Source organism: Neofelis nebulosa, chromosome 11 (assembly GCF_028018385.1).
Source record: "Neofelis nebulosa isolate mNeoNeb1 chromosome 11, mNeoNeb1.pri, whole genome shotgun sequence".
Classification (NCBI taxonomy): Eukaryota; Metazoa; Chordata; class Mammalia; order Carnivora; family Felidae; genus Neofelis; species Neofelis nebulosa.
This window is the reverse complement of record NC_080792.1, coordinates 51,331,196-51,351,830: the sequence shown is the minus strand read 5'-3', so window position 1 is coordinate 51,351,830 and position 20,635 is coordinate 51,331,196. Positions and strand designations below refer to the sequence as shown.

Genomic DNA, 20,635 nt, shown 5'->3' with positions numbered 1-20,635 from the left:
TATTTAATTGTTGGAACAATGCCTTATTCTATCTAACATCTGTCAGAAATGAGCAGGGTAAAAAAATAGTCCTGCAGTGCCATGTGTGTGTCACGAAGGTAACTGGCGTGTAACAAAGGTAAAAGGATTTCACGGATAAGCCCTGGAGTGGTTTAGCATTTCTATTCTTGCTCAGTCTAAATCTATCAGTAGAGGATTCACATGATACTGAAACTATGGCAGCAGTAATGAGCATGAAAATGGCATTTCATGTATTATTTTTCCATAACCCTTAAGTAAACCTTTATCCTAAATGGTCATTAAATGCTAATGATAAAATGCAGCCAGAATTAGATGAACTGCAGAAAAACAGGGCAAAATACAGTTTAGTCAGCATTTCTAAAATATACTAACCCTCTAAGCAGGATCCAAACGAGAATACAGCATATGTTTATTTAGGAGGGTTCAGTTAAATCTATTTTAGGCAAGCAGTGAGCAGAATGGCAATACAGAATAAAAAAAATTAAAAAACAAAACACCAGATGAATGCACAACACTCCTTTATTATAGCAATATATAAAGCAAGTAACTTTAAATGTTCGTAACTACAACTATACATTATCATGCATGCTGGTGTTATTCAGCTTGCTCAAATCTGGGGGAATAGTTTTCATGTAATTGAAATGCACTGAGCTTCATAAAAATGTGGGATTGAAATGCAGGTACACATTTTAAGAGCATATAAATTTTTACTCTCCTTACTTTATCCCTAATCTTGGCAGTTTCACACATCCCCAGGGAGTTAACCAAACTCAAGGTCGTTTGTTAGTAAGAGAACTGTTGGCCAGTGGCAACATTCTCAAAAGCTAATCAAGTGTAACTGCCGGTCACCAATAGACTTCTGACCTAGTTCTTTCTTTCTTTAGGGTGAAATAACTTTCATCCGGGCATTCAGTCTAATCCCTCAAGAATCAGTATCTTTCTGATATCTCCCTTAATAGCATTTTAAACAGCCATTTCCATTTTAATAGTGGGGTGAGGATTGTACCCCTCAATCTGAAAGTCTTCAGCCTTGAAGTCATCAATTGTCTCAACTTTTCGAAGGATTCTGAGCTTTGGGAAAGGCCTTGGTTCTCGCTGGAGCTAAAAACAATAGGAAATCGTTATTTTGCCATTATCAGTGCAAGCTGCTTTAATTCTGAGACAAGTACACAGTATTTTATCAACAAAATATTATTTCATAGGACTGTAATAGTATGGACACCTGTCCCTGCCTATGCAGCACTACTGGAATATAACTGATCCTCTCCCACAAGTGGGGACTGAAGGATATTATGTGGAATCACATCGGGTGGAGCCTTGTGGCTCATCTCATAATTGGCTGTTCTTGGTAAATTTATTAAGGACAGGATGCAATCTTTTACTTTCAAATCCGTAACTACTCAGAAGTTACAGTGCTCAGTATGGGAGTAGGAGTCCCCAAATCCCTATCCCAACTGTCCTTGGCAGTGAGGGCAATGTAAGATGTGACATCTGACAACAGAAAGGGATGCAAGCTGGTGTTCCTGGCATGAACAGATGGTGGCACTGAGGGCAGGCACACGGGTTACAACCTCACGTTATTCTGTCCAGACTGGAGCAGACAGCCAGAGAGGCAACTGGGTAAACCCTGAAGTTACCCTCTAAACAAAAGCAGCTAAACTCCCTCAAAGGAGGAACTTTCAAAACCTGGATCTCACCTGGAAGGGGCTAAAAGGGTTTCGGTTCAAAATTTTTTTTCTTGGGGATCATTAAGCATTAGACTTATTTAATTTTATTTTCTTAGAGCACGTGTGGATGCAGGAGAGGGGCAGAGAGAGGAAGAATCCCTAGCAGGCTCCATGCCCTGCGCAGAGCCCCACTCAGGGCTCAATCCCATGACCATGAGATTACAACCTGAGCCGAAATCAAGAGTCAGATGCTCAGCCAACCAAGCCACCCAGGTACCCCTAGACACTCATTTTTTAATTGCCATTTAAAATCATTTGTTGGCTGCTATAACTCAGGATTTGAACAGACTTTTGAAAGTTAATACCTAAGTATGGTATTTCATATGATGGGAAAACATCTGCATTTAAATTTTCCTTCAAGTAAAAATATGAGTTGAAAATGCTACCTCTGGGAAGGTCCCAAACCCACTGGTCCAAATACGGGCTCTCCCTCTCTGGTCCCGGTATCTAGTACCTCCCAGCACTGTTAAGTGTCTGTGGGTGCTAAAATGTGTCCGCCTTGTCCCTGCCCACCACCATCCCTAAGCTGAAGCCCTGTAGTTGGAACAGGCCATCTTATCTGCCACAGCACAGAGCAGAAGGGCTGTTATATGAGGGATGTTCTAGAAGGCAGCCTTTTATCAAGAGAGGTTACCAAACTCCAAAGCATGACCGGTATCATTCTTACCTGCATTTTTAGCGGCTCAATGTGATTCAGGTAAATATGTGCATCTCCCAAAGTATGTATGAAGTCACCTGGCTAAATCGCACAGGAGCAAGCAAAAATGGTAAATGTTCTTAGTTTCAATTCCTTTAAAACACATCATTTGAAAGCACATTACGTAGACTATGCAGACATTCCAAGGCTTTTTAGAAAAGAATTTCACCAGTGTAGCTTTTGAGAAAAGGTGGTATTCATTAAGAGTTGTCTTATATTATAAACTATATAAACCTGCTTGTTTATACAGACCACAAAGACAGGAAAGCTCCATGGGAGGCTGCAAGGTGAGCAAGTTCATTTCTTAATTACCTAGAGCACATTTTAAAAGTAATCAGACACTGAATACTCTGCAATTAATTTTTCCACGTTGAAGAATCTAAGAGCTCAATGCTTTAGGCTGGTAGCAATCATTCCTTCCAGAGAGCAGCTCACCTTCAGGCCTGTGATGTGTGCGATCATGTAGGTGAGCAGGGAGTAGCTGGCGATGTTGAAGGGCACACCCAGGCCCATGTCTCCTGACCTCTGGTACAACTGGCAGGACAGTTCACCGTTCACCACGTAGAACTGGCAAAGAGCATGGCACGGAGGTAGGGCCATCAGAGGAAGATCTGAGGAGCCAGCACAAAGGAAAATGAGGAGTTGGTGGTTTTAAAGAATGCAGCTATACACAGAGTAAAACAGGAGAGAAACAGAAGACAACTCACATGGGGGAGATCATGAGAAAAAGCCACTGGGCCAGTGACACCCCCCCCCCCCCCATGACCCACACCTCCCCCTATGTCAAGAGCAGACCATTCCAATCCTGAGGATGGAACAACACCTACGGTGACCCATCCATCAACAGAAGACTTCTGCAGATGTCCATTTACAACTGAAGCAACACTCTTTGATCCAAGCTGAAATTACTTGTGCTACCTTCATGGCACCAAACTACAAGTACAGGAGGAATTCATTCATTTACAAGGACCACAGGTGTGCATCTCAGGCACCGTCCTGTATTCAAAGTCTCTATTATAAAAGCAAATATTTGACTCTGGGTAATATTTGTTACATCTTGGTCAGTTTAATTTTATAATACAACTGTTAAAATGTTAACAGCCAGGTGGCAGGTACATGAAACTTCATCTGCCCCAATTTAAACTGTTAAAATCCTTGGTGTATTTTTATAGGTAATTTAAAGCCCTCTTTGGAGTAAGAATAAGTATAAATACACACATTAAAATCATCTGCATCCAACCCCATCATCTGAAAGTGAAAATGGGGCCAAGTGTGACCTGCCCAGGGTCATATCAGCCATGCAGCTGGGGGTGGTGGTTCCCAGGATCCAGCCTCCTCTCGGTAGCCTCTACATGGGTTCCCTTTGTGCTAATGTTACAGTTAGGACACAAGACAATAATTGGGATGCTTCCAACCTTTTGGATTCCAACCACACAGGATGATTCTTCTGTCATTGGGGTTGGTTTTGATTGTGTCAATCACCTTTTGCAGTTGGTCTACTCCTTGACCTGAATAATCTGTAGAATCGTCAAAAAAGAGAAAACATGTCCACGTATCAATCACAGGATCTTATGAGATGACCTTAGAGGCCATCCACCACTGTCTACCACAGCCCCCCTGTGGCCACACTACAAGGTATCTAATCCACTCTACAAATTGCTCAGCTCTCGTGGGGTGATGTTGAGTTCAGGGCTCCTAGGTCTATTCTCTGGAGCCATAACAAAGTCTATTTTCTTTTCTATGAAAGAGTCTTTTAAATATTCAGTCTGTCATGGTGCAACCCCTCCCCTTCCTAACCTTCTCCAATCCCAGCAATCGGTTTCTTCCAGTGGTCCCACGGACTGTCTCTATAGCCATCAACCATTCTTGTCACACTTTGCTGCTGTGGAACATACTAACAAAAGACTGTGGGTGGATTCCTCTCTGTGATCTAGCATTATTTACATCTAAAATTAAAATTTAGCAGCCGGGGCGCCTGGGTGGCTCAGTCGGTTGAGCGGCCGACTTCGGCTCAGGTCACGATCTCACGGTCCGTGAGTTCGAGCCCCGCATCGGGCTCTGGGCTGATGGCTCAGAGCCTGGAGCCTGCTTCCGATTCTGTGTCTCCCTCTCTCTCTGACCCTCCCCCGTTCATGCTCTGTCTCTCTCTGTCTCAAAAATAAATAAATGTTAAAAAAAAATTTAAAAATAAATAAAAATAAATAAATAAATAAATAAAATTTAGCAGCCAAACCCCTGGTGATCCATAAACATCAGGAAACCTCTTTAACTATTACACCACCTTGTACTTTTCTCCCATTTCTGGTCTCTGGACTTTAATTCCTTGACTTCTTCCTGAAATGGAACTGGAAGCTGAGAAGTCTGAGGAATGTGGAGCTTTATATTCACTCTGGTTAAACTTCCACTTATTGGTGTTAGACTAGGTTCTGGTCTAGCAGCTCTTAATTTTGGAGAGAAGAAAGTTCTGTCACAATCACAGCTTCAGAAAAAGTAGTAACAAAGATTAAAAAGGGGCGCCTAGGTGGCTCCGTTGGTTGAGCATCTGACTCTGGCTCAGGTTATGATCTCACCGTTAGTGGGTTCGAGCCCCACATTGGGCTCTGTGCTGACAGCTCAGAGCCTGGAGCCTGCTTTGGATTCTGTGTCTCCCTCTCTCTGTTCCTTCCCCTGCTCACATACTCTCTCTCAAAAATAAATAAAACATTTAAAAAAAAAAAAAGATGCACCATGATGGCACAGTTCTAGATTTTGGTTGTGGTACTTACATAAATCTACAGGTGCTGTCAATGGTTTCTGTCCAGCTAGCAAACTATTACTTCCTATGTATGTGTACACACACACGCACGCACCCTGAGGAGGTAGGCATTTGCTTTTGCAACGCCTGGCCTATGGACAAGCAGGACAGGAAGGGTCAAAGGACTGGGGCAGGTGGTGCCACCAAATGACTGAGGAAGGTCACCATCCAGGAGTAAGATGTTTCATCTTCTTGTCCACCCCAGGAGGGCAGGGAGAAGAGGGTAACCCAACAACTGCTATTACATAAGCTCCACCTAAAGGGTGCTGGGTGGCTCAGTATCAAAAAGGGAGATCAAGCCACCACAAGGCGATCCTTGTTCTTTTTGTCCCCCAGCATGAACTCCTACCTTCTTCCCCAACACAGCAACCAACTGACCAACCAGCAGACCAATATCTGCTAGCGAAACAAGCTACAGAAAGTACCAAGCACCCAATAAAAACTAACAACCAAGAGTGGGATCTACCTGAATCTGAAACAGCCTCTCACAAGGTCAAAGTTCTATATACATCAGCTCCCCAGACTGGCTTCTTACAACCCCAACTTCACTAGAAACAATGGAGCAAACTCATGTATACCAGATGCTCAGGAAATTAAGGCTTTGCTCTGTTTTCTCACCTGAATCCTTATCTTTGTATTCTGCCCCAAAATGCCTCCACTGAAAGCCATAAACTGGGCCTAAATCCCCTTCTTCTCTGTTGGAGAATCCTAGGCTGTCCAAGAAGTTTCGGGACCCATTGGCATCCCAGATTTTCACTCCCTTGGATGACAGTTCCTTAGCGTTTGTAGATCCCTGGAAGAGACAGGACAACAGAGAAGGCATCCAAGTGAACTGAGCCATAAGGAGTTGATAGCCCAAGAGCTTCCCACCAATTAGGCCTCTGGCCTGTGCTAACACACCAGGGACAGGCACTCACACGTCCTGCACAGCTGGACATCCCATCTTTAAAGGCCAGTCCCAGCTGACTTTTTGAGGGCCTCTAGGGCAGTTTTCTGGAATCACTTCCAGAACAGGTGATTCTTGGAATTATTACCCTTTCAAATCTTTTCTCCTATTCTTCTCAACTAAATGTTCTAGATTAAACACCTCCAAATCCTTTCATTATTCCCACCTCGCCTAACAGTTTTGTGCTTTTTAACAAAATGTGTGTCTAAGTGTGATCCCCCAAAATGCACTTAATGCCTCACCTGCAGTCTGTTCAGTGTATCTTAGACCTGGTTGGTACATAGGCTATTTCACTAATTGGTGTAATCGGTATCAGCTTTTCTTGCAAATCTATCATCCACATTATATGTGCCACTGTCGAGTTATGTTTACCCCAACCTATATCTGCAGTTAAGGTGCTGTTTTGTTTTTTCCCAAGTACGAGCCCATGTTTATTTCTTATATTTAATCTCATCAGATGTGGCCCATATCATCCTAACCTATGTCCTGATTGTGCCTCCAGGTCACAGACAGATCTCAACGGCCTCTGGGCAGGACATGCTGTAATGGGGACAAGCAAGGCTGTGGTGCCACACACACACACCGGGGCTCTGTGCCTGCCCTCCATGACCCTTCTCTGACAGCTCCCTGACCCCCTGGCCTTGCTATCTCCATCCACAGAAGAGCTCAGTATTCCACACACACAGTAGTGTGAGGGTAGAGGACACAAAGTGCTCAGTGCACCACAGATCCTAACTTCAGCACAGACCCCATCTCTCCATCCTGCCCACGGATGCCAGCAGCAGTGCAGGTTCATTCTGACTCCTGTGTTTCATCCGGTCACCCAGGGAGCAACTCTATCAGAGGGGAGCCTGACACGTTCCTGGTAAAGGGTTCTTAGAATCCTGAATTCAAGCTAAATTAAAACAAGTGACTGCATTTCATTTCTGAGCATCTCGTTTCCTCCCTTCTGTTTTTGTTTATACTTTTTCCACCTCCAACATGTCATTTTTCTATCTTTCCCATATTGCTTCAAACGTCTCCCTTTTATATCCATTCAGACTGGGCACTAGATGGTTTATAAATGTCATCTTCTGAGATTTCTGATGATGTGCCTGGAACTAGACACTCACTGTCAGCTGAGAGAAGACAACACGGAAGAAAATACCTCAAGAATATAGAACTAAGCAGGGCCCCTGGGTGGCTCAGTCGGTTAAGCATCTGACCTCGGCTCAGAGGTCATGATCTCACACTTCGTGGGTTCGAGCCCTGCATCGGGCTCTGTGCTGACAGCTCAGAGCCTGGAGCCTGCTTTGGATTCTGTGTGTATGTGTGTGTGTGTGTCTGCCCCTTCCCCGCTTGTGCTCTGTCTCTCAAAAATAAATAAATGTTAAAAAAAAATTTTTTAAATTAAAAAAAAGAACATGGAACTAAGGAAGACTGGATTGGACCGAATTCTAAACCCTTTCTAAAATGCAGTAGGAAGTCTTGAGTTTGGTTTGGCCCAAGATCATACAAGCCACACAGAGTGCTCTGTAGAAGGGAGCCCGGTTTCTACACAGCCCAGAACTAAGCCCATCTCCTCAGGCACCCTCTAACCAGCACTGGCCAGAATATTACCAGCCTGGACCAGGAGACAGAGCAAGAGGAAGCTGTCCATCATCACAGCACCTTAGCCCTTATCCAAGGTACCTACCTGGCTCTTTAGAAGAGGTATAGCTTGTTACTCAAGAGATCATTCTAGCTTATACAAATATGAGAACATGGTTGGGATCCATATTCAGTGATCAATCTATGTTGAGTATCTACTATATGGCAGGCTATGTTCTAGGCCCAGGGGATAAAAAGTGAACAGGAAAAAACAAATTCTCTGCCCTCATGGAGCTTCTAATACATTTTACTTGTTCATTTGTTGTCTACTTTCCCCCTTCCAGGGGGGAAAGGGGAGGACACACATCATACATCAGCTGATGACGTTTCTCTGCAGAGAAAACAAAGGAGGGTAGGAGAGGGTGTGTGTATGTCAGGGAGGGAGGGGGGATAATCAGTCTTAGATGGGAAGGCCCACCGAGCAAGAGACTTGAAGGAGGTGAGGGAGTGAGTCATGCTGCATGTAGGGGAAGGCTCCAGGGAACAGGACTGGCAAGTTCCAGAGCCCTAGGTGGCAATGTTCTGATGTGCTCAAAGTTTAGTAAGGAGGCCAGGTGGGTGGAGCAGAGTGAGCAGCAAGCCAGCTGAAGCCAGAGCTGGGACAGGGGCCCCTGGGTCTTACTGTGTGAAATGGGAGCCACTAAGGGCTATAGGTGAAGAATGACATGATCTGACTTTTTAAAGGATCTCGCTGGTGCTGGGTTGAGAACAGACTGTTGATTCCCAATAGCAGCAGCTTCTTTACCTTGATAAACCACAGCAACTCCTCCAAAACACCCTTCCAGAATACACGCTTGGTTGTCAGTAGAGGAAATTCATCTGAAAAACAGTTTGCCAGATAATTTCAAGATGGGAAAACAGAAGACACCATCCAGCTTTCTCTGCAGAGGAAAACTGCCCCAGGACACAGGCCTTTGAGTGACCACAGGAGCAAGCAGGAAACTTTGACTCTAGTTACGTGGGCACCCCAGACCAGGGTGGAGCTCACAGGATACAGCGAAGTCAGTGACCCAATTCAGAGGAGACTGCCCTTCTGAATCCCTTGACCACCACAGGAATTCCACACTGAGATGGAACACTGGCCAGGCAGGATGCCCATGTGGACAGGGAAAGAACTACATCCACTTGCCAGCTAGTGTGAATCCTTCACAGAAGTGTGAAGACAACACACAAAATGTGCCCTAGGACAAAGGCTGAAGGCTCCCAGGGCTATTCCGTGATTATCCTGCCAGGGAAAACTTACTCAGTTCCAGGAGACAGTAGATATCACACTGGCCAAAGCTAAAGAATAGTTATTAATTATCTGCAAAGCAAATTAACCTCTATTATTTAAGTGTACCAAAAATAATAACTGTTTAAACATTTAATATGCATGACAAAACAACCTTGCTTGAGGCATCCTTAAGATCACCATTTTATAGGCACCAGGAGGGAATATACAAGCTTGCATCAAGCAACAGATCAAAATATAAAAGCTTATCTCTAAACATGGTACCTATTCAGTTCACCTTATCAGTTGTATAGTTGCTATACATGTAAAAAGGACAGATTTTTTTTCAAGTACTTTTATCAGTACTGCCTACTGAGCATGGTTTCCTCCATTTTAAGTACAGGAGGAAGGTGAAGGAACTTGCAGAAGGGTTGGAGTAAAAGCTAGGTCTTTGGCTCACTGGAGGCCACTGTGCGGAGCGGCAGGAGGGTGGATTCCTCTGTAAGGCAGATCAGCCACTGCTGCCTGGGTATTTTCCAGTCTCTAAAATGGGTGTGGGGTTAAGTGTGGGTCCTCCCCTGCCCACCACAGTGCTTCACTAATAGGTCTCCCTACTTAAAACCATCTCCATACCTGTGTCAAGGATACCTGTCTTGTGCCCACCCCCACCCCACCCCTTTGTCCCCTGAAAGCCTGACTCTAACAACCCCCAAGAGACACTTCCCAGGGGCCATCCTGTTTTGAAGGAAACAGGAATAAGAACTTCTTCTACTCGAACTCTTCGCTTTCCTGTTTCAACGTTTAAGAGGAAAGCTGGTTCGTTAGGACCAGACCGGAAAAATGGTCAGGAACCACAAGTTCCCGCCCAGCTTCTGTATTCAGTCTTTCCTCTGGCCGCCTTTGACCCGCCCATATTCCTTCGCTCCAATTTTTTAAAACTACAAAACCAAAGGGCCAACACAGGGGGTGGGGGCGGGGAGGGTACAAAAGAGGAGTCAAAAAGGGCAACCTCTAAGCCAAGTCCGTGGTCAAGCCCAGGCAAATCCTCTCCCATTTTCTGGTATGAGGTCAGCACTACCAGCCCGTGTCCGCTCTGGGGCAGAGAGCGTGACCGGGATGCGCAGGCCTTGGCGCCAAAGGACGTGGTTTTACCTCCCAATTCTGTCACTCCCGTCCGCGTGACTTTACGCAAATCATTTCTCCAACCCGAACCTCACTTTTGGCTTCTGCAAAGCACGGGGGTTAAGGAGCTCACAGGATCGAGGTTAGGACTAAAGGCTGGTGGCGGGACCCAGCCTCTCCCGGGCGCTCCTCCAGAGGCCACTCGGAGCCCACCCGTGCGCACGCCCACTCGCCCGGCGCGCGCAGCGGTCACCTCTCAGGCTGTAGCGCGCCTGCATGCCGAACACCGACAGCGTGCCGGTGCCGGTGCGGTCATCCTTCTGGAACCCGCAACGCAGGATGTGCTCCACCTGCCCCAGGTACTGCAGCTCCCCGTGGGGTGGCGGCTGCGGCTGCGGCTGCGGTTCGGCGCCCCGCTTCTGCTCGGCGGGGTGCGTCGGCGGGCGCTGCAGCTCGGAGCCGGGAGCGGGCATGGCGCGGGCGCAGGCTGCGGGGTCTAGGGCGCGGACGGCGGCGAGCAGCGCACGACTGGCTAGTAGGTCCAGACCGTTCTGCGCGCCTTTTTTCCCGCCGCCGCTGCGGTGACTCCGCCCCTTCCTGCCTCGTGACGTTGGCCAACCCCGGGGCTCCCGGCGTCCCAAGGGCGCGCCGAGCCACAAGTTGCCCAGAGCGCGCGCTCCGGGAAACGTGCCAGAAACCTGAAGCTGTGGTGTTTAGCGCCTTTAAATGCTAACAACCTAAGTCCTGGATCTTGGTGCATTGGCTGAAAAAGGCCACTCTGGTTAGAAAGTTTCGCGTTCACCGCGCCATTTATTTTTATTTAAAAAAAATTTTAAATTAACATTTATTTAATTTTTGAGAGTCAGAGAGAGACTGAGCACGAGCAGGGGAGGTGCAGAGAGAAGGAGACACAGAATCGGAAGCAGGCTCCAGGCTCTGATCTGTCAGCACAGAGCCAGATGCGGGGCTCGAACCCACGAACCGTGAGATCGTGATCCGAGGTGAAGTCAGTCGCCCAACCGACTGAGCCACCCAGGAGCCCCCACCGCGCCATTTAATACTAAGCGGAGCCTGGAACAGTCCTCACGTATTCATGAAATCAAAAACAAACAAAACCCTGTTATTTGACCAGGCTGTCAGGCGCTGTGCCTTCCCGTTTTTCCCTATCCTCACCGGAGGCCAGTAGCTGGAGGAAGTGGAATAGGCCCATTTTTTTACTTGATTAATGACAGCCAGCCATTCTCAAGTTTTTAACAGCAAAATTTCACTTACTGTGAAATGTTTCTAATGTAAACACTGTTGCGTAAGAGCAATTTGATAATTAGTTTAAAATGTAGGAGGGGTGCCTGGCTGGCTCAGTCAGCCGACCATGGATGGGACTCTTGATCTTAGGGTTGTTGGTTACAGCCCCATGTTGGGTGTGGAAATTACTTAAAAAGAAAATCTTAAAAAAAAAAACAAAATGTACTAATACATGGACATGCAATAAGCAGTCTTTAAAAAAAATTTATTTATTTATTTTTTAAATTTACATCCAGGTTGGTTAGCATATAGTGCAACAACGATTTCAGGAGTAGATTCCTTAATGCCCCTTACCCATTTAGCCGATCCCCCTCCCATAACCCCTCCAGTAACTCTCTGTTCTCCATATTTAAGTCTGTTATATTTTTGTCCCCCTCCCTGTTTTTATGTTATTTTTGTTCCCATTCCCTTATGTTCATCTGTTTTGTATCTTAAAGTCCTCATACGAGTGAAGTCATATGATATTTGTCTTTCTCTGACTAATTTCAACAAGCAGTCTTTTGAATCAACAACTGGTTTTTTTTAGCACATAGTAGATGCTGAATGTATTTTTTGTTGCTGGATCTGGGGTTATGAAGAGTAAGATGTTGGCACTGAATGAAACATACCAAACACTATTTCTTTCCATTCAATAAAGTCAACTTTTTCTCTTTTTTTTTCTACCCAGGTTATCTCAAATGTATTGGCTGTGCAAGATTCTCACATCTTTCTGCTAACATATGCCTCTCAAACTCAAGGTTAAAATTTTTGTAATTGAAACACAAGTTCTAGCAAGAGGTGAATATCTTTCATGTGCAGCTCTGCCTAATCCGCTCAGTGAAAACAATCTTGCATCCCTTTGTGTGGCACAAAGCCTATAAAGAATAAATCAAATCTCAAAGACAATTTAAAAAATACCTGGCCATTTGGGTTAATTGGAAGGAGGATAATACTATGAACAGACTAAGAAGTGCTTCAGGGAACATTTCACAAGACTTCTAGCTGGAAAGTCTCTGTTCTTGCCGTTTGGTTTTATGAGTGCTCACAAAGGCCACAATAAACAGAAATGCATTGGGTTACAGAACAGCAGATATTTTAAATCTATTTCATCCATCACAGTACTAGGCTGGCCTTTCCTAGGTCTGCATAGATTCATTTTCCCCTCCTACAGCACATTCCCCACCCCATCCCATGCGATATTTGAAAAAAAAAAAAAATGTTTATTTATTTATTTTGAGAGACAGAGAACGAGAGAATCCCAAGCAGGCTCTGAGCTGTCAGCATGGAGCCCAATGCAGGGCTCCATCTTTCAAACTTCAGATCATGACCTGAGCTGAAATCAAGAGTAGGACACTTAACCGACTGAGCCACCCAGGTGTCCCCAACCCCAGCATAGCAATAGTTTTAAAGAGTCATCGGTCTCCTATTAGGAATGATAGCCCTCCTGTATTGTGTTGTACTATTTGGACAGGGCGGGTAGCACCAGATGCAGTGGGCATTCTTTTTGGTGGTCATTTGGGAGGAGACATGCTGGGTCAGAAAACCTTAACTCAGAAAACAGACTTCAGGCAGGAATGGGGACCCATGTTGTCTGTTCAGCTTGAGCATTGTCCTGGGTATAAGAAGCTAAGATGCCATGTGGAAGCATGTTCTGGGTGGGCCAGAACTGCAGAGTTCTTCACTGGGCAGGATCGTCCAGCATACTGCAGGGCTTTAGCATGCCTGTGGAAAGCCAACTAAACGTACATATTCCTCCAACCTCACCCCAACTGAAAAGTGTCTCCACACATTTCCAACCGCGGGGCAGATCCCAGGCAGAAAATAGCCTAGATTTTCCAGTTGTATGTTATCCTCTGTGTTTAGTTTCCTTTTGTCAGTTTGAGCTGAGTTTATTATTCTAGCCGAATATCAGTTATACCACAAAGAGAATCTCAAGGTAAAGAGCATAGGCTCCCCTGCCTGTGTGGAGATTCCTTTTCCACTGTGGTACTTGGAGGATCCTGGTTTGATGATAATAGAGAATGGTTCCTTTCCCAGTGGCTGCTCCATAAATGAACGATCATCATGATATGATGATGGCATAACTCAATAAAGGGCTACTGCAGGTACAGAGAAATTACTTTATTTAATTAGTTTTAGTTTTAATTTCAATTCCAGTATAGTTAACATACCATGTTATATTAGGTTTAGGTATACAATACAGTGATTCAACAATCCTATTCATTACTCAGCACTCATCATGATAATTGTACAGAGGAACTACTTTAGGTCCTACCACCAGGCAAGACCTCCTTGAGAGAAGGAACATTCCAACCCCCACTGCATTTAGGCCAGTATGTTTCCTAGCACTTTTATCTATAAAAATAAAAAATAGGGATAGTATGGGTGCTGAATCCTATCTTACTCTAGGAAAGAACTGTATCAATGGATACATTAACTTATTGGGGGGAAAGCTCTTCCTTCTCATTAAGAGATCTATTTCTGTTAAATATTGCTAAATATTTATAATATATATAATTATATAGAGGGTAGAGGGAGAGAGAGAAGAGAATCTCAGGCAGGCGCCACTGTCAGCACAGAGCCCAATGCAGGACTCAACCCCACATCCCATGACCCTGGGTTCATGACCTGAGCCAAAATCAAGAGTCAGACATTCAATTGACTGAGCCACCTACGTACCCCTATTTTATATTTTAATGGTCATAGATATGTATATTTGTTACTTTAATCAATATATACAAATAATAATTACATATGATAACTGAGAATGAATATTTGATACCTAGATTTTTGTGCCCGGGCAGATTTTTTTTTTTTTTTTAAGTAGACTCCATGCCCAGCATGGAGCCCAATGCAGGGCTTGAACTCACGACCCTGAGATCAAGACCTGAGCTGATATCTAGGGTTGGACGCTTAACCAAGTGAGCCACCCAGGTGCTCCTCTGGGCAGATTTTTGATTTTTAAAATCTAAATCGCACCTGGGTGGCTCAGTCAGTTAAGTAACTGACTCTTGATTTCGGATCAGGTCATGATCTTGCAGTTTTGTGGGTTAGAGCCCCTCATGGAGCTCTGCACTGACAGTGCAGTCTGTTTGGGATTCTCCCTCTCTCTCTCTCCCTCCCCCATGCATGCTGTCTCTGTCTCTCTCAAAATAAATAAATAAATTTGGGGCTCCTGGGTTAAGCATCTGACTTCAGCTCAGGTCTGAAGTCATGGTTCATGAACCATGGTTCATCTCATGGTTTGTGTGTTCGAGCCCTGCACAGGGCTCATCTCCCTCTCTCTCTGCCCTGCCCCTGCTTGTGCTCTGTCTCTCTCTGAAAGAAAGAATGAAAGAAAGAAAGAAAGAAAGAAAGAAAGAAAGAAAGAAAGAAAGAAAGAAAGAAAGAAACTAAAAAACCTAAAAATGCTTACATTTTATTGATCAATAAAAGATGCTTAAACATAAAAATATATTACATTAGGATAAAATTCTTTGAAAAAATGAGAATGAAAAGCAGAGTTTAAGGAGAAAATGGAAAGAAAATTTCTCATTGTTAAAGAATAACTTGTTTGTGTATTTGTTTAAGTGGATGATTCTGGGTATCAAATTTCCATGATATTTAGATTCCATTGGATATATTTTAAAGAGAGATGAAACCATTTTATGTTTGAAATGCTAATATTTACAATACATGGGAAAATAAAATTTTGCTGTTCTTTCAACTTATGTTGAAAAATCACATACAAGAGCAAGTATAACTTTTTCATGTTCCTTTTAGGAAGTTTGAGAGCAAAAACATTTGAATATTACTGGTCTGAAGAAACCTTCTTTTCTTTACACAGCAAACTCAAAAATGTTGGTATAATTAGGTAAAGAAGCAGGAAACGAACATTTTTGAAAGCCAACTGTGAGTCAGGCACTTGATAATAATATTACTTTATAATCAATGCTACCATTTATTAATGCTTATCATTATGGATTAATTCCTGTAGTTCTCACAACTGTGCTATAAAACAAGAACTATTCCTTCTATTACTTTAAGGTAAAGATACTGAGGTTTAGAGACATTAAGCATCTTGCCTGAAGTCACACAACTAGGAAATACAGCAGTGGGGATTGGAATCTGGGTCAGCCTTGTCACAGAAGGTTTTCGAGACCTCTGCTTTCCACTTACCAACCCCTCTTCCTACTCCTCAGTCTACAAGTTTCCCATAGTTCATTGGCCCTTTAGAAAGGCGCTTAGAAAGTTTCCCTTTTTAACTTAATTTTTGGCACCTTGTCTGACAAATATATCAAATATGTAGTTGAAAAGGCTCTATTTATTTGAGACTTCAGTACATTAAGGAACCCAAGATTCTATCAAGTAGTGTCCTATCTTTTTTATTAGCCCTCACTTTTGATAGGAGAAACTTTATAGTCATCTGGAGTGAATTATTTTCAACTGGCTGCCTCTGACTCGTCTAACTTTCTCTGACAAGACTTCCCATCAAGTAGAATATCAAGACTGTGTGGGAAATGCTTTAAAGGTTTTGAGTCCTCTCTTTCATTGTATTCCTCTTTATAACTTGAAAGACTGACTACAAATATATTTCCAATGTAATCTTTAGTGACATATACTAGCAAATGACTCTCTGATTATTATATTGCACCAAGGTTCAAATTATGAGGTTAAGTAAGTGACATCTTGGATTTTCCATAAAATATGTATGGCCTTGTTCAAAGAGAGCCCTGTTATGGTAATTTTACAAAGAAACAATGAAGTACACTCATGCCTATAGCAACCTTATTCACAGCGGCTAAAAAGTGGAGGCAACCCAGGTGTCCATGGATGAATGAGTGAATAAACAAAAACGTGACACCCACACAAAGGAATAGTCTTCAGCCTTAAAAAGAAATTTCGACACCCGCTACAAAATGGATAAAACTTAAGGACATCATGCTAAGTAAAATAAGCCAGTCACAAAAGGACAAAGACTGCATTATTCCACTTATGTGAGGTGCCTAGAGGAGGCAAATTCATAGACACAGAAAGTAGAATGGTGCTTGCAAGGCACTGGTAGAAGAGAGAAATGGGGAGTTAGTGTTTAATGGGTATAAAGTTTAATTTGGGGAAGATGAAAAAAGTTCTGGTGATGGATGGGGTGATGACTGCACAGTAATGTGAATTTACTTAATGCTACTGAACTGTACACTTAAAAATGGTTAAAATAATACAGATATATATATATATATATATATATATATATATATATATATATATTCACAATAAAAAAAGTCTAGATTTCTATAAACCCCAGAGCATGGTTCTGTCTACCAAGGCCAGGGTTGTGTGGTGATCCTGGATGAAGCCATAGCCACCATGTCTGACCAGGAAACAAAACCTTCAACTAAGGACTTGGGGGGATAAAAAGGAAGGAGAATACAGGGGCGCCTGGGTGGCGCAGTCGGTTGGGCGTCCGACTTCGGCCAGGTCACGATCTCGCGGTCTGTGAGTTCTAGCCCCGCGTCAGGCTCTGGGCTGATGGCTCGGAGCCTGGAGCCTGTTTCCGATTCTGCGTCTCCCTCTCTCTCTGCCCCTCCCCCGTTCATGCTCTGTCTCTCTCTGTCCCAAAAATAAATTAAAAACGTTGAAAAAAAAATTAAAAAAAAAAAAGGAAGAATACATTAAACTGAAAGTCATTGGACAGGATAGCAGTGAGATTCACTTCAAAGTGAAAATGACAATGCATCTCAAGAAACTCAAAGAATCATACTGTTAACGACAGGGGGTTTGATGAATTTGCTCAGGTTCCTCTTTGAAGGTGAGAGAATTGTGGATAATCACACTCCAAAAGAACTGGAGATGGAGGAAGAAAATGTGATTGAAGTTTATCTGATTGAAGTTTATCAGGAACAAACGGGGTCATTCCAGGATTTAGATATTCTTTTTATTTTTTTCTTTGCCCTCAATCCTTTTTTATTTTTAAAAATAATTCATTAGTAATGTGATGTTCAAAACGGAATTGAAAACTGACACCCTATCTCTTTAAAACATGAATTTTGAATTCTAGTGCCCCTTATTCATTATTCCTTGTTTTCATTGTGCTGATTTTTGGTGATCAAACCTCAGCCCCTTTCATATTGCCCTCTCCTTTTTAAAAATTACATGTGTGCACAGAGATGCCACCTTTTCCAGGACTGTGCATTTTCAGGCTTGTGATAAATAAGATTGACCAATGTGAGTGTTAGTAATGACTTTCCAGAATTCTGAAGTTCTAATGTGTGATTGCTTCACCCCTGGACTATGACCTTCAGTGGGAGATGGAAGTTTTTCAGAGAACTGAGCTGTGGAAAAATGACCTTTCCTTAAGTGGAAGTTCCTTTCAAAATGTGAGGGTCTGGGGGCACCTGGGTGGCTCAGTTGGTTGAGTGTCTGACTTTTGATTTCGGCTCAGGTCATGATCTCATGGTCATGGGATCGAGCCCTGCTTTACAAAATGGATGAAACTTAAGGACATCATGCTAAGTAAAATAAGCCAGTCACACAAGGACAAAGGCTGTATGATTCCACTTATGTGAGGTGCCTAGAGGAGGCAAATTCATAGACACGGAAAGTAGAATGATGCTTGCAAGGCACATTTAGCACAGAGCCTGCTTGGGACTCTCTCTCCTCTCTCTGCCCCTCCTTGGCTCACATGCAAATGGACACACGCACACTCTCTCTCTCTCAAAATAAATACATAAACGAAAAAAAATTCAGGATCTTGACCAAAAGAAGAGAAATATCAGCCTGGAGTTGAGATGACAGAGATGGTGGGAGTAATGACTAACTCCAAAGGTGGCTTCACTGAAGAGAAAGCATTTTAAGATAAAAGTCTTGTTAGAAGATCCCAGAAAAGTTATAATTTTCATTAGCAGTTAATAAATTTATTCATGCAGAAGTGTATTCAACAGAAAAAAATCTATACATAAGTTACAGGTTTTTACTAAACAAAGAAATGAATTATAGACTTTTTTTCAAAAAACCAATTATTATATTATAAATTCAAGAGCAAATTGAAAGAAGTATCCTCCGTTAATTAGAAAGTGGTGTATTTGTAGTAGAAATGATAGAACAGAGACATCTTGGTAATTTAATATTTATTTAATATACAAGGAACTACTAATGTACCATAGAATTTAGTAATATGTACATGCGATTTTTTTAAAAAAGGTATTCTACTTTAAATCAATTTGAATAGCTATTAATCTGTCATTCAACATAAAATTAATAGTACTTCATAATATAAAACTGACATGTTTTCCTGGTATTACGTTTATTACATTGTTTTATACATTTGGGATTTTCAGGTCTCAGAGGTACCTGAAGAGGTAATTCTACTTGCCAGGTGTATGATGAGTTAGGTCTTCTTACCTTTAAAAAAAAGCAGCAAGAATCAAAATATTAGTAAATAATTTTGGACAGTGTATTTTTTTCTTGGAATAAAGTTTCAGAATGTGGAATACAATAAATGCTCTTGGCTTTTGAAAAAAATAATGTATAATAAAATAATGGAAAACCATTTTTTTTTTTTTTAAGAAAAGAAGAGAGAAGAGAGGGTGGGAAGGAATGAGGGGAGGGAAAGAGCACAGGAAAGGGGATAGAAGGCCAGTGAGAAAGGAAGGTGAAAAAGGAAATATATCCAGCCAAGAAGTTTCTCCTTTTCTGGAAAGTAAAGTGTCCTCTCCTCAGTTCCCAAAGTCCCCCATCTTGGGACTGGCTATATGCCACCTTGTGTCATTGTTATATGTATGTTTTGTAAACTCCCACTCCATCCCCTGCTGGATAGAGAGCTCATTTGGGAAAGAATCTTGTCAAATTCATCATTTTCTCCTCCACAGTACCTGGGTTTGTGCCTTCACTTAGTAGATGCTAAAAAGATATTGATTGTTTGACTATTATAACTTGAAAAAAAGTTCTCCAAAACTTAAAGGGACAGGCAGCAAATCCTGTAATATCAAGCTTAATTATACACTGACCTGCTAACAATGTCCCTTATGAATGATAATTTAGAATTAAAATTTAATTATTCTTTAAGATTGATCATATTACCCAAAGAGAATGTTACATGCAGTTTTAATTGTGCCACTAATTTAGAAGATATTAAGCTACAACCTGCTTAACCATTCTCTTGTTTTTAACCATTAAGATTGTTTTTAAATTTTTACTATTTTAAATAATTTTGCAAATACAGATTTGAAGGATGGGCAGGAGACTCTTTATTGTTATTTTTTTAAGTATGTATGTATGTATGTATGTATGTATTTAGAGGGAACAAGCAGGAGAGGGGCAGAGAGAAAGGGAGAGAGAGAATCCCAAGCAGTCTCTGTGCTGCTAGCCCAACTCGGGCTTGAACTCACAAAACCAGGAGATGGTGGAGCCGAAATTAAGAGTCAGCTGTTCAACCAACTGAGCCACCCAGGTGCCCCTCAAATAGCTTTTCCAAAAGCTATTTTCAAAAAGGCAACAACAATTTGTGTTCTTGCTAATAACATATAAGAATTCCCATTTCATCACACTCCTATCACGATTTTGTATTTTTTTAAAAATTTACATGTTTGATAGGCATATGATGCTATCGTGTCTTAATTTTTATGTCTTTGATTACCGATGAGGTCGAACATATTTTCCAAGTATTTTAAAACTAGTTTTGTTGTTTTTCTCTTTTATGAATCATCTATTCCTATCAACAAAGCATGTTTAACCTGGCACTCTGCTTACCAATTTTAAAAGTGTTTCTTAAAATGCTGCACAGCTTTCGCCAGCACATAGCTAATGAAGTTAGAACTGTCATCGCTGCCTTCAGGAGGGATCTTGAGTGTGAAATTGGGAGAAGGCAGAATGCTCAAGTCTATCATTGTTTCATCTTGTTTGGGAAAATTCCCTTCATGAACATCTGGAACCACCTAAGAAGAAGGATTATACAGTAAAAGATTACTAAACCCCAATGCACATTCAGGATTAACTTAATACCACATTAGTCAGGATAGGCTAGGTTATGCTGAGGTAACAGAGTAGCCCCAACATCCCAGTGGCTTCATACAACAAACATTTACTTCTTGCTCATGTTACATGTCCATTTCAGGGGCTCTGTATAGCCTCCAACATTCAGGACCCTGGTTGACACTGGCAGGTCATCTCATGGCTGTAGCATGAGGAATGCATGGCTTTCTTTGTGCCCCTGGCAGACACGGAGAGTGTATAA

At 42.5% G+C, this 20,635-nt stretch overlaps 2 protein-coding genes, 1 long non-coding RNA gene and 1 pseudogene across 5 annotated transcripts in view; 2 read left to right on the top strand and 2 right to left on the bottom strand.

Moving 5' to 3' along the window:
• Positions 1–522: 522 nt before the first annotated feature.
• Positions 523–10,719, bottom strand: TYMS (thymidylate synthetase). Its single transcript, XM_058692566.1, has 7 exons — positions 10,400–10,719; positions 8,560–8,633; positions 5,858–6,032; positions 3,861–3,962; positions 2,881–3,056; positions 2,416–2,487; positions 523–1,122 (listed from the first exon to the last, which is right to left on the bottom strand). Exons 1-7 carry the CDS (start codon positions 10,617–10,619, stop codon positions 985–987), a joined length of 957 nt encoding a protein of 318 aa, XP_058548549.1. The 5' UTR covers positions 10,620–10,719; the 3' UTR covers positions 523–984.
• LOC131490320 (uncharacterized) lies at positions 3,959–7,567 on the top strand. The gene is made up of 2 exons (XR_009251037.1): positions 3,959–4,080; positions 6,688–7,567. It is a non-coding gene; the product is annotated as an uncharacterized LOC131490320 (long non-coding RNA).
• Positions 10,720–16,770: 6,051 nt separating the features above from the next.
• Positions 16,771–17,331, top strand: LOC131489599 (small ubiquitin-related modifier 1-like; annotated as a pseudogene).
• A 1,182-nt stretch (positions 17,332–18,513) lies between these two features.
• CLUL1 (clusterin like 1) overlaps positions 18,514–20,635 on the bottom strand; it is a 36,721-nt gene continuing 34,599 nt past the window's right edge. For all 3 annotated transcript variants that reach the window (XM_058692561.1, XM_058692562.1, XM_058692563.1), the window contains exons 8-9: positions 20,152–20,336; positions 18,514–18,804 (exon numbers count right to left, since the gene is read on the bottom strand). In XM_058692561.1, the coding sequence (XP_058548544.1) occupies positions 20,157–20,336 (180 nt within the window). In that variant the 3' untranslated portion in view covers positions 18,514–18,804; positions 20,152–20,156. The remainder of the gene's footprint in view (positions 18,805–20,151; positions 20,337–20,635) is intronic.